Consider the following 14135-nt stretch of genomic DNA (forward strand, 5'->3'; position numbering starts at 1 on the left):
CTATGATTTTTTTCAAATTCACGTACCACTGTATTTATGAAAAAGACATGAACATTCAAATTTTTAATGCATTCATTCATTTTTTTTTTTTACATCTAAAAACTTTTTTGGGTGACTTGTGTGTTGTTATGAAATAACATTAGCATTACTGTATAAAAATACAGTAATGTTTAGTTATAGTTTTGGGAGGACAAGGCGATAACCCTAAAGTCTACCTCACATCTGACGATAAATAAAATGGCTCGGATGTTTCAACACAAACAGCCATCCCCAAGGAAAAAAAAATCTTTCAAAAGTGTCAATTTATCAGATTTATTCGTACAGAATTGTATTAATAAAAAGTATATTCATAGTAACCTTTTCAGGTTATTTCTTTGTCATAACAGTTGATAACAAACTGTCATCAAACTGGAACGTCAAGAGTTAGATTTCAAATAAATACTTGCTCTTTAAGTTTTTTTCTTTCAGCACTGAAGCAGGTGGAACATTTAAAGTCCGATTCTACATAAGATCTTTAAAATACCATTCGCTTTTATGGATAAAAAATGCTGCTAGTGAACGCAAAAAAATTCAGGAAATAAATCTTGGACTTTTTCAAGTTAGTGTCTGATCCATCATGTCTCACTGCGCTGATGTTAAACTCTGTGTTTGCAGGTGTGATGATGCTGAGACGGGTTTAGAAGGTGGAACCCATGAGGGCTGCAGGACAGATGTTGGAGGCTGAGGTCAGCGTGAGTTTTCACGGCTCTTCTGTCAACATCTTTCCTCACACTGGATGTAGCCTGAGAATTATGGACAAACACTTGCGTCCGAGCGCTTTCAAAGCAGGAGTGATAATTTAGCCACAATAAGAGGAGGTGCAACTTCAACAGATCAGCCGACAGTGCAGTGGTGTGGTAACTTTTCGGGCGCAGATGGCGGTAAGTAAGAAAGTCTGTGTTCCAACTGGCTGTTTTTGTTTTGCAGTTCTTGGAATAGCAGCTTGAAAATTAGTAATCGGCGGCATGTTCGCGCAGAGAGGCAAACAAACATCGATGAGCAAACAGATATGACGGGAACAGTCCGTTTTCAGCATCAGTGCAAGGATTGGCAGCCAATAAAAGGCGGCTCAGCGTGACTAATGCAGGATTTTAATATCAGGCGACGGGACACGTGGGTTTTCCACGGTGATCAAACACGCTCACCTTATACTCCTGGACGGCGCCGTGCTGGACATTCTGCTGCGGTGGCTCCCATGAGACGCTGATGCTGGAGGTGTTGGTGAGCTGCACCACCGACACGGCCTGCGGCGCCGAGCTGAGCGCTGACGGGGCGAGACACGTGGTGCTGTGATCTTGGACGTTTTCCATTTATATTTGACTACTTTTAATTTTGAAGAATCTCTCTGAGGTAGTGTTGCGGCTCATCACTGACACACTGGATTATAGACGTGACATTTTTACTCTCAATGGCTCTGGAGAGTGTGAAATTAAACCAGCGTGCGTGGTTTCGTCCGCCTCTATTATCGCCGTTACATTTCAAGGTGAGTTTTTGTTGCGCTCACTGAGTTGGAGAAACTTCTCATATTTCCTGCTGAAACACTCGGATGCCAACAGTCTGTGGAGAACTTCATCCTTCATGAGATGTCTATACCATATGCACTGTCGCTATAGTAACATCTAGGTCCTTTTATAAGAGAATAGCTTCTATTGGAGGTTTAGCTACCTTCTTCAGGAGTGTGCAGCAGAACCATGAGGCTGTCGTGACCTTGCAGCTCGTTGAAGTAAGGTCGTATTTTGACCTCATACTCCGTGTGGCTGAGGAGATCCGAGAGGACGGTGGTGTGGTCCGACGTCGCCTCCACGTCCTTGACCAACCAGGAGTTTCCGATCGTCCGGTAAAACACGCGGTAGCCTTGGATGTAGCGCGACTGACGGGCGACCTGCAGGACACGTTTCATCTTGAGTGAGAGAAAGTTTGAAGGAGCCCTGGGAATCGCCGTGCAGCTGGGCGACCTTCACTCGCAGCCGAGCGCCAAATTGTTTCACTCACCGTCCAAGAAATCCTGGCGCTGGATGGAGACAGCACCACGGGCTTCTGCATGTAGACGGACACCTCTCCTAAATCTCTCTGCACCTGCCTGTGGTCCAGGCCCTGCTCGGTCGGACTGCCGTCTGCAACACACACCGGAAAGAATCCAGGTGAGAGAGTCGCATCAAAGTAACCTCAGAAAAATACGCCACGTCTGTCCTTGTTTTGTGATGCAGTCGACATTTGAAGATCCAATTCTTGTTCTATGTTTACTCCATGAAACACACAAGTTCATTTAGAAAGCATCGATCAGTTGCCAGGAGGCAAAGCTCACCAGTTTAATGTGAAGGTGAACTAGTTTATATATAAGAAACCTCATCTGACCAGCTCAGAACAGTGTGATCTGTGATCACAAACCCTGGTGGACCGACAAGATTTCCTTCATGTCGGGAAGCTAAAAGTCACAATTGACCAAACATCCTGGGTGATCTGGATTTCATTGGTCTCTTCAAGCCCTCATATTATATCAAGTATTTTCCTGGTATTCAGGTTATTATTCTTTAATTTATTGAGGATTCTGACTCACAAGTAGTTTTGACATTCAGGAGAACTTTCAGTTTCACATGAAGGGGGCCGTGGTGACCCCAGCGTATTAAGAGACCATCCACTTCTGCTGCACAGAAGTGAAGAGTCTCAGAGTGGTTTTACTGAAAGAAATTGAAGTGCTCCTATGGGGTCCGGCCATGATTTGAAAGGCCCTGACATGAGCTGATGATAGGGGACCTTTGACTTGAACAAGACGCACAAACTCATGATTCTCCAGTCTGCGCAGGTGGACTCGAAAAAAACACTGCACTTGAGCCTCATGAGCTCAGCTGCAGAGCCACATCCAGCTAAAAATAGCAACTAAAAGAGAGATTATTGAGGCCGATGGAGGGAATGAGCAGGGAAGATCTGGGCTTATGTAACTCACCCTGAGTCCTGACCGGCTCGGAGATGGGGCTGGGGTCGCTGAGGCCGTACGAGTTGACCGCCCGGACGATGAAGAGGTACACAGTGTTGGGGTAGAGCCCCAGCACCGTGTGCTTCTCGTGTCGGACCTGGTCGGCCACTGTCTGCCAGGTGCTGCCCACCGACTGGCTGCGGGAGGGAATCAGCCGTTAAAGCCAAACTCTTAAGAGCGAGACAACATGTCAATGTGAACCATCGAGCTTCTAAAATCATTACAGAGGGTCACGCGGGAAGTTCAAGACAATTATCCCGCCCTGACGTTTCCATCTTCCAATTGAGATCCTCCCCATTATCTGGAGAGTTTCATTATTGTCTTATCGGACCAGAAGGAGGTAATGGGTTTGCTCGCGCCCCAGCCTTGATATCCTGATAACAGCGCGCGGCGGGAGGAAACCCTGATATCTAATCCACTTAGTTTGGATTTTCATAAACGGGTCTGTCAGCCTGCAGACGATGAGACAAGAGGCGACATGTTCGAGCAGATCATGTGACAGGGTTGGTGACCGCCAGTGGTCATATCAGTCCCCCAGAAGGAACCATTCATGAGGGTTTTCTCAGAATCAGAATCAAATTTATTGCCATGGTCAGTGTAAAGAATGTGTCGGAAATTCACATCAATTGGGCAATTTGAGTCCAATCTTCGCACCAGAAGAATGCAGTTTATTGTAACGTGTTCTATATTGTCTACACGCGAGTTTACATGATTCCTGAAGGTGTCCTGCTCCTGCAACATAACAAACACCAACCTCATATCTGTTTTAGGACAAAGTCAACCAGGTAGCCAGGTCACGATGAGCAGTCGCCTCCTCGACTGTCGAGTGAATCGGAGGACACGGTTGTAGCCACAAGTAAAAGGCTAAAACTGGACGTCGCTCCTTCAATAATGTCCTGCGGACTGTAGAGCACCTCACCAGAGGTCCTCCCGAGCAACATGGATGGACCTGGAATTGAAGCCCTGGACCTTCAGATCTGGGCCAATAACCAATTTCCCACCTGTAGAGGTCAGTCCCTTCCTTTTACTACTTTGGCGTAGAGCAGCTAAGTGTTTCAAGTGAACTGTGTGCTTATCACTGGCACAGCAGCTGTATGTGGCGACACAAATTCACCCAGGAAATCAAACACTGAACAGGACGCACGACTAACATGTGATTAACATGCGATACCCATCAGTAAGTCCTGCTCCACCTTCACACACCTCGCTCATCCTCAATAGTCACACATTCCAAACATTGTCATGTCTCAGCTCCATTCAAATGGAGGACTTGTGAACCATGAAGGCTGGAGACGTCGCGCTATTCATTTAACAACGTAGATGGTGTCGAGCGAATGACGTGTCTTTGTTTGGGAACCTTTTCTTTGTGGCTTGACCTCCACCCACAGCTTGGTGAGCGCTGAAGAATCCCTTTTGTTATCGGACTTTTTTGTGTAGTAATTCTTTCTCACAGCGACATGGAGATGGTGCGGTGTTGTAGGAAGACCTGCATGACCTCCGGCTTGCAGACTCCTGCCTTCCAAATCGAATAATGCGAGCGCGGCAGTGAAATATAGCGGTCGATAAATTCTGCAGTTCCCTATCAGATCAGGAGGATAACGTTGTCAGTCAATAGGCACAAAACTTTTCCGACAGAGGACGGCAAAGTCGGCGAGTGTGCAGACACCAGAGCGACACATGGATCCTCTGGGCCCCTGAAGAACCTAAAGTCAGTCTGTAGAAAAATGACAAAATTAATTACTCGGTTAAACGACAAGCTAAATGTGAGCAGTGAGCGTGATAACAGCCGCACGGGCAGGACGTATCCAACGCATGAGCCCAATTTAACGTTTTCCTCCAGAAGCAGCGAGGTAATTACGACCAGCAGAACCATTTCCACACCATCAGAGCTCTCTCTCCTCCGCTGCCTCCCTCACCAAATGTCCAACTCCTTAAATCTGCCCGACCAATTTGGCAAGAGTGCGACTTCCCATTACTTTATACATCGACACTTGGTGGTGTATTTATATGAGCCGTGGTGTTGCACAGGTTATATTTTTGTCTTGATGTAGCCTGAGAAACACAAACACTTGCAGGCAATTTCTCGCCGGTTGAGCGTGCAACATTCAGTGGATTTTCATCAGCTCTCTGTGTGCGAGTCTGCCACTCTGGGCTCATCACTGACTTTTCTCTGTGTGTTTTTGTGTCTGTATTGCCGCGGTGCTCTGGCTCCCTCCGCACTCCCCTCCCCCAACACACACACATCTCACCAACATCGCCCCGGGAAAGGACAGAGCTGCTGATCTGACCGTGGAAAAAAATAATTGTCTTCACTCTCGCTCGCCGGACAAACTTCTTCGAAAAGACTAAAGTTACGCAGCGACACTCAGACTTTCACTTCAAATAAAATAGACATTAGTTTCTCTCTGATGCTGAAATTAGTCCTTTCAGAAGTCGTCAAAATACGACCCACAGCCTTGGTCTCATCTATATCACTAGGATGAAAGGACAACTCTTAGCCAGAGTGAAAGTACATGGCCACTGACACACTTTTCCTCCAAAAAGCCGACCTTTCCAAGGTTTAATTCACCACCCTAACTGTACCTAAGATCTACAGTGGCTCTAGCTTGTGTCTTAAGTTGGTGTGAAACCAGCTTTCACTAGTCACTCTTGGCTTTGTGTATGAAGAGAAAGCGCCACCTTCAGTTCACACCTTGTAGCGCAATGAGTAGGTGGAGCGGCTGGAACTGTGCTGGGAGGGGAACAATTGAACTGCTCCTACTGTAATATCACCACACATTTCACCTCAAACATGAATACTGTTAAAAATATAGCGGAAGAAGTACACATAGTAGTCGTTTTCAGGTCAGCATAATACCCAATTCCTAGCTGCCGCAGAGAAATGCATCCTATACGCAGAGAGTGCCTGAGTCCTTCGAAGATGATATATGTCATGACTCTGACTCAAATGGTAAAAAATAAAAGAGATAAGCAGTTCTTTATTTAATTCAGTGTTTTGTGTAGTTGGTTATAAAAACAAAAATATGACAGAAGATTTATTATTTACTGTGTCAAAAACTAACTGGAGAGCAGCTATGTCTATTTAGTTGGAAGTTGTGGGTTTGAGACCTGAGAGAAGAGGCTTGGCGCTACATGCTAAACCACTGTATCCTTTACTGTATCTGTGGAGCAATTTGTTGCACAGCAAAAACAAAACAACATGGCAACACGATCTTACACATAGTTGCTAAATGATGTTTGATGATAGTGAAATGTTACCTTTTTTAAGTTCACGATAAGAGCAGGACATGGATGAGCAACACACCTGTTTAAGTCAAATCATGTCCAAGTGATAATTTAATGGTATATTTTCTCAAAAATAACCGACATAAAATACAAATTTAGACAAAGGGCAAATTCGAAAACATCAGCTAAGAGATGGTTAATGTCCTAAGAGGCGAATAATTTTTCAGAATTTGATTCTTGATATTCATTTGAGCACAGCGAGTCAAGGTTTCACGTCACGTCACTCACCTGAAGGCCTCGATGATGTAAGACGTCACAGCGGCTCCGCCCTCATGTGGATTGGACTGCCAGGTGAGTGTGACCGTGTTTTTGGTCACCTCGGTCACGACCGGCTTCTGTGGAGGTCCTGGGAGCTGGATAAACTCAGAAACTCTGGATATTGAAGAGTATCCGTCCTCTGTTGGCAAACAAACGAGAAGAGTCGGCGTGTTAGAACTGAAAGCTTGGGAACAATGCAGGGAAGTGTAATGCAGATTCTGAAGCTCCGAGGTGAATCGCCCGAGAGAGGCGCAGCGTGGCGTGTAACAGAAAGACAAAGTGTGAAGAGTTTTGGTGAAAGTACCTCTGACAGTCAGCAGCCCACTCCAGCTCGACTCCCCTGTGGCGCTGGAAACAACGCACGTGTACATGCCGGAGTCGGAGTCCTGTTGAACAGCAGTCGACATTTGAGACATGAGGAGAGGCGGCTCGGAGAACAAACGCGGGAAGCAGCGCCGAGCTTCTGAGAGAAGTTGACTTAGATGACTGAACAAAGGATGTGATCAGCATCGCAGAGTGGAACAAGGAGAGCAACGTGAAGGAGGACGTGTTGAACTGCAAATGACAACAGCTTATCAAGTGGCGCACACGCCAGTGTCCACCCCGTGACATCACAGCATGTGCTGGCCTATCAAACTGTTACCTCTCATTTCCTTTTGGCTCATGTTGCTCTGCACTTCGGGGAACTCTTGACCGTCTGCAACAAGCCCTGAAACAAGCGTCTGGTGCATGGAGAAGAGGCTAGAATGTGATTCAGCCATTCTTCTCCTGGATCTTGGAACTCTTACGTTGTTACTTCAGAACCCTTTTCCTCCTAAATGTGCCTTAACCTAAGTAGTTTTTGTCTTCAGTCATGTTCAAGCTTTTTGTACCATGTTTTTCCTTCTAGTTCAGGGTCTTCTGCTGCTCCTTGACATCACACTGTGGACTTGATTTCAGCCCGACCACCGATCACACCTGCTCCTCACCATCTTCAGCTATCCCAGTGTTAAATCCTCGATCCCCCTCTAGTTCTCTGATGCAACCCACACAGATCAAAGCAGACCACAGCAAGTTCATAAATGCCCCCAAAACAAGGAGGTCCACGGGTTGTTGTCTCTCTCTTTGCCCCCTTTGTGAGGCTTCACAATATCGGCTACACAAACCTCCCATTCCAGTTCAAATTCAGGTTTAATCTGAAACCTGACGGAGGAAATTCAGCGTTAAGAGTCTGTCTGAATGAACTCTGAGATAGCAAAATGCAATATACCGCATTGACTTTTGGAAAAACGCAGGACACGCTACGGTTTAAAAATGTCAAACTGATCTCATAAGACTCTGCTTCCTATATCACACATCAGCCTATCTCCCAGGAACCAAATCTGACTTTATCTTCAGCGGCTTCATCATATTTGTTGAGGCCGTTTTTTTTTTTTTTCGACGCCGGGGGGCTTCAAACAGAAGCTACATTTCCTGATTACAAAGGAGCAGATAGTCAGTGCTCGGCTTTGACACGGAACTGACTCCTAAAAAAAAAACATTTTAATTCTGGATGAAAGCAGCTGATGAGGCGAGTCCTGTCCGTGTGGACACGAAACTCCTCCACCTCTCCCTGGAAGCTCTCAGACTCTTCCGCTCCTCTGTTTACAGAGCGACCTGAACGCCGGCACGCTCCACTGCTGCTGTGCCAGTCTGCCGGAACCATCATGGGCCCATATGAGATCATCAGCTGCAGCGCTGACCTGGGGCTGACAGACGGCGTGTGAGCAGGTGAGCGTCTTCAGATCGACCCGCGCTGAAATATTGACGGCGGGCGGAGGCCAGCGCCAGGCTAAATATTTTTAGTCATCTCCGTATCCACTCCCTCCTTTCTTCCTTCCCTGGACACCACACTAATGCATCTCTTCTGTTCTGTGGCCGGTGCACTGTAGCAGAGCGTGAAGCTCCGAGTCTGAAGCTCACGCTGCAGAGGCAGAGCCATAGCCCAGGAAGTCGACAGCCCAGGCTGGGGGTTTAATTAAAAGTCAGCGTGGTGATTAATCAGCTGTCATGAGTTCATTAAGGCGGCGTCCTCTCGCGCCGTCCGACCTCCAGGTGCTGTGGAAGCACGTGAGGCTCCACCTCCACCGCAGCTGCCTTGACTAACTTCTGCTTCAGTAACGCGCAACACAAGATTTGGTCAGTTTTGGGTCCAGGATTTAGCCTTGAAGTGTGACGTGTGACATGGACCTCGGGTCCACTGACACAGAGGCAGAAATTAATCTTATACTGCTACAGCCTGAGCAGGACGTTTTTGGTGACACCTCCGCAGAACAGAAGAAACCAAAACGGCTGTCTGAAGTGATGCTTCTCTCCCACACACATGGTCAGAAACTCACAGGAGCTAACATTCATGTCAGAACGCTAAGATGAAAGACAGCTGCTCAAGATCAGTCGGCCACGGTGGTGGAGAAATGAAGCGCCCCGTGTGTCACTCACAGTGCCTCACACCAAGCACGACTTAGTGAGACTTGTCGCACGCCTCGCACCCTCAGACCGTTGGTTATGAAAGTGACTTCCCCGCGTATCTCAATGGTGTAACAACAGAGTGAGAGTCTGAGAGTCATGGATTCGCTTCTCTTCTGTTTTGCTCGACTTCTCACCGGAGGTCAGCCACCTTGCTACCAAAGCCATATTGTAGCACAACAGTCTCTACATTCACCTAACATGCAAACCAATCGCTTCTGACTGACAGAACGTTACTTGTATTCGTGCGCTAGCGACCAACTTATAAAGTGATCCAGCTGCAAACACAGTGAAAAAGCGCCCTCTGGAGGACTAAATATAAGGTTTATCTTGGACCTCCAACCTGCGCTAAACCCTCATCTTTCATAACCCTTAGGAGCTTCCATCACTCCACCCTTCCCTGCAGCAGGAGCTAAATGCTGAGACTCTTCCACATCCTCAAACTGAAGTAAGCGTCAACACACACTGAGCAAAATACGTGATTGTCTTCATGGAATGTTTCGGACCAGTCACTATAGAAACACAATGTGAATATTTAAATGTGTGCGAGTGAACTGGGCACCAGCAGCCTGCTTCATCGCCAAACACAAACTGATTCAGAGCAGAGAACGTTCACACGCTGGAGAAGAGCCGACTCACCGTCACATCTTTGATTTCTAAAGTGCCGTTCTCCACCAAGGTCAGGCGAGGCCTGTTTTCCTGGACTCTCTCTCCGTCCTTCTCCCAGGAAATCCTGATGGAGGGTCCGCCGATTACACGGCAGTGCAGCTGCACCGTTGTACCCGCAGATACCGTCTGGTTGGCTGGGCCCTGACGAATGATGGGTGGAATCCTGCCTGAAGGACCTGACCAGAGAAGTGGATCCTCACACAGAAGCAGCAGCAGAAGCCAGGGCTCGACGATATGGGTCACATTGTGTATATAAAAAACTGAAATATTTCACTTGACCAGCTCTTGTTAGATCACGCACCTCCCTCCACCTCCAGCAGCGCCTTGGTCAGCACGCTGCCGGCCACACTGATGGCCTGGCAGATGTAGAAACCCGAGTCCTCGGGGTGGACGTCAGCGATGGTGAGCTCGCCACTCATGGAGACGGAGTAGCGGCCAGACTGTGATGGCGGTTGCCCGGGAAACAGCAACATCTGAGAAGGCGATCAGAGGAAAGCTGGGTGAGATGAGAGCTGACTCTGCTTCGGATTCATTATTCCTGTTTACTGCGCCAAAGGTCAAGAGGCCGAGGACTCGGGCCAGGAAACGCAAGATTTACAGGAGCTCAACCTTCAGGCAGGTTAGTCGACCAGAACTTGGCTGGCTCACAGTCATTTAAAGACATGACTGTAACGGTTAGAATGTCTCACTTCACTTTTAATCACAATTGTATTGATACGTTAAATATTGAACTCTAAGATTATCCATTCTATTATTTAGTTACACAAAATTGTACTCATTTAATAATTATAAATATTATTATTATATTCACTTCATTAAAAAAAACATTTATTAGAAACGAATTTATTAAAATATTGATTTATTTTTGTCAATTGTTAATATTTAACTTATTTTTGCAATAATTTCCGTATTATTATTTCCTGTTCATAGAAACATAACTACCTTAATTTTTAAAAAGGCGTTTTTTTTCACATTAAATTTATATTTTTGTCTATTTTTGTCTATTTTTTTATTTATTTTTATTTTTAAGTAAATCCAATCTCAGTGTTATGGAACAAAACAAATTTTATTATTATTATTATTTATTTATTTATTTATTTATTTTTACTGTGTTTTTTCTGTGCGTCCCAATTATTTATTTTGGATTTTTTTCCCCCAAAAAATATTATTTAAAGTTTGTAATACATTTTTTTTTTTTTGCTAAACATAAAGGCTTGAAGAAAGACGATGCATCAAAGTGACTCTACAAACATCTGTCGGGTCTCACAACTCTTGCACTTTGCGTTAAACACATGATTTCACAGCGAACAGTTTCTTTGTGAAAAGCGAGGCAGCAAAGGGCTGAGGACGCTGAGGCGGAATGGAAGGTTTCCCCCGGCAGATGTTTACAGCTTCTCTCCGCAGCTCTTGAAAGTGACATCAATGTGAACAAAAAGGGACAGAATGCACATCAATCCATCTTTCATCCATTTCATTCCTGTAAGAGGCTTAAACTTCAGTGGGGGGGGGAGAGATAGTGGGAGGGGAGGTGGGTCATAAGGCATGTAATCCTTAAAATACATTGTTGGAAATATTCCGCAGGCGGCAAATCTGTTGCAAACTTCCTGCTCTCTAACAACAGACGGAGTGAAACCGGGACACAGCTTCTCTGCAGGTCTGGCCTGGAGAAGCACCGCCCACACCTGGTGTCTTCCTGCCCCCCACACTTCCTCCTCCATCCCATCATGTCTTTATTACACCTCAGACTGTGTGAAAAGGTTTCACACTCACACATGAGCGAGTCTCCACTCGGATCCAACGACTCCTGAGTGAGAGCCACAGCCATTCATTTACATGTCACAAGCAAAGAAAAATAAAAATAGTATACAGAAATATTATAATTACTTACTACTGTTATATAATTTGGCAAAATTGATTTCACTTAAGTAGAATTATTGAAAAAAACTTGAAATATTATTTCACATTTCTTTTTCTAGTCCAATAACATAGAAAAAAGAATAATGCGTTTATAAAATATTATAAAGAATATTTCCAAAATGCAGTAATTCAAAATGCAGTAGAAGAGAAGAAGAGTGGTATTTTGAAAAATTCACAAGTAAATTTTGACTAGTCACTTATGAGAATAATATTCTACTATTTTCCAAAACATACAAGGTTTTTTATTATTTTAACTGAGGTTTCATAGATTTTTGTATATTCACATTGTTAGCAATAACATGTTAGTGGTAAAATGTATACAGGAAAATAAACACAAATAGGAAATAATTTGTATATATTTGACATATTTATATTTTAATTTATTACATAGATTGCATTTAAATCAATGTGATTTTTTTTTTGAGGGATGAAAATCTGGGCCAGAAGTGGCATCATGAGGGCGTCGGCAGCTTCACACAGGCAGCACTGGAGCTGCACCAGAAGGATGAGCGTGTCTGTTTGATGCAGAAGGTCTGTGAGCTGACCCACAAGGCGAGTCTCATTAAGTCCTTCAGAGGAGTGTTTGATAATGGATCTGTGACTGAGGGACGGAGGCATGGAGTTGTCTGGGCTGCACTGAGGACCTCAGATGGATGACAGTTCAAGGGTGCGCTTCCTGGAAAACTGACCAGCGCAAGGTTCGGCATCAACACTGACTCTTGTGTGGTGCTCTTCAGATCTGACGGGGGGGAACCGGAGCAGGGGGGTGCATCATTCACGCACCTTCAGAAAACTACTGGCTTTGAATGCAGCGTCAGTGTCACAGCAGCAGAGAAACCACGCGTCTGCTCAGGTTCTCCAACCAAGAACCAATGAGCTTACCAGGTTTGTCGAGGGAAAACTGGGCTCAAAACCCACATTTCAATTCATACAAGCGAAATATGGCCTGTTACTAGGTGTGCTCATAAACCATGAGTTTGTTTGTTTGATAATCTTTTTCTTCACTTCTTTTTTCCAACATTCATTCATCTAGTATTGATTTTTGTCAATTGTTAATATTTAACTTATTGACTTTTGCAATAATTTCCCAATTATTATTTCCTGTTCATGAAAACATTGCTACACTCATTTTTAAAAAGGTGATTTTTTTTCACATTAAATTTAATATTTTTTTCTACAACATGATAAGTAAATCCAACTTCAGTGTTATAGAACAAAATGTATTATTTTGTATTATTATTATTTTAATTTTGTCAATTATTTATTATAAAATGATTATTTAAAGTTTTTTTTTTTATGGTAAACCTAAAGGCTATGGCCTGTTACAAGGTGTGCTCTGAGAATCAAAGGTTCAGAAACCCACAGTTAGCACATGAACCCTTAAAGGCCTAGCTCTACTTCACCTACCTTGTAATATGCAGTTTATTAAGCAGTTTATAAAACTGGTGCGTGAGATCCGACAAATCTTCCTGACCTTTGAACTGCTCCTTCATCCCAAAAACATCGACAAATCATCATACGATTTTAAAAAGTATCCTCCGTGGTTTTGAGTTGGTTTACTGTCAGAGTTTGTTGCAGCGTTTCGAAGTGCCATGTCAACTCTGGCAGCAGGTGCAGTAACAGCAGTAGCGGGACTTGGATGTTCCAACAGTAGCTGGATGTTCTTTCTGATCAGAGCGTTCCTCTCACCTGGCTGCCCTCTTTCTGCCAGAAGATGGCAGGCGGAGGGTTTCCTGTGGTGCCGCACTGGAAGGTGACGCTCCTTCCCTGGGTGGCAATCTGGTCCCGCGGCTTGGTGGCAATCTGAGGCGGCACTGGAGAAGCAACGGCGCCATTAGCATTCAGACCTTGAGCAGCCCGCGTAATTAGCACCAGCAGATCAGATCCTGAACGTCTCCTTTGACCCTCCAATCTTTTTCATCCTGTTTTGCTTGAAACACGCGGCAGCACATCCCAGAGTGTTCGCGTTTCTCATCACATCAGCTGAAAGTGTCGTGGCAGCGATGGAGATTTCTAGTTGGAGGTCAAAGTGCTACACTGACCCCCCCGTCTGAATAATGGCCACACTTTCACGGCTGCACGCAAAAGCTTCACCGGCCTGGATTCAAGCGCTCCACCAAATCTCTGAAGAGCTCAGGCTCTCGCTCACAGAGCAGCGTGCAAACACATATTTGGCTCAGTTCACTGGAGACCTACGTCATCCACTGTCGTGGGTCTGTTTGATCCAAACGGCAGGTGCAAATGTTTGTTTCTTAACGTAAACCTTACAATATTCACAGTATTCACCTTTAAAAAAAACACAATCTTAACACATTATTTCCTCAGTTATCGCCCTTCAGATTGTAGCTATAGCATAAGTCATATAAAAATAAAAAATATAATTTGAAAAAATATAAAAAATAATTAACCCTTTAACTTCAAGCTCTTTTTAAACTTTTAACTTGACTTTTAAACTCATAGCAAGGAGGTTATGAACCCAAACTGTCTGAGCCATTACTATTATTCAGTC

General features: G+C 44.8%; 1 protein-coding gene and 1 long non-coding RNA gene across 3 annotated transcripts in view; one reads left to right on the forward strand and one right to left on the reverse strand.

Moving 5' to 3' along the window:
- The window catches only part of zgc:77784 (uncharacterized protein LOC402947 homolog), a 61190-nt gene that overhangs the window by 9692 nt on the left and 37363 nt on the right, over positions 1-14135 (reverse strand). The window contains exons 7-15 of the mRNA XM_053872044.1: positions 13316-13440; positions 10011-10182; positions 9680-9885; positions 6861-6942; positions 6527-6695; positions 2984-3150; positions 2032-2153; positions 1705-1921; positions 1185-1303 (exon numbers count right to left, since the gene is read on the reverse strand). Coding sequence (XP_053728019.1) covers positions 1185-1303; positions 1705-1921; positions 2032-2153; positions 2984-3150; positions 6527-6695; positions 6861-6942; positions 9680-9885; positions 10011-10182; positions 13316-13440 — 1379 coding nt within the window. The remainder of the gene's footprint in view (positions 1-1184; positions 1304-1704; positions 1922-2031; positions 2154-2983; positions 3151-6526; positions 6696-6860; positions 6943-9679; positions 9886-10010; positions 10183-13315; positions 13441-14135) is intronic.
- On the forward strand, positions 2-13468 carry LOC128763351 (uncharacterized). Of its 2 annotated transcripts, XR_008415641.1 has the most exons (7): positions 2-725; positions 967-2180; positions 3784-4022; positions 8186-8305; positions 9417-10328; positions 12052-12293; positions 12364-13468. It is a non-coding gene; the product is annotated as an uncharacterized LOC128763351 (long non-coding RNA). The 2 variants fall into 2 exon arrangements; XR_008415640.1 differs by having other exon boundaries at positions 2-2180.

Source organism: Synchiropus splendidus, chromosome 8, assembly GCF_027744825.2.
Source record: "Synchiropus splendidus isolate RoL2022-P1 chromosome 8, RoL_Sspl_1.0, whole genome shotgun sequence".
Taxonomy (NCBI): domain Eukaryota; kingdom Metazoa; phylum Chordata; class Actinopteri; order Syngnathiformes; family Callionymidae; genus Synchiropus; species Synchiropus splendidus.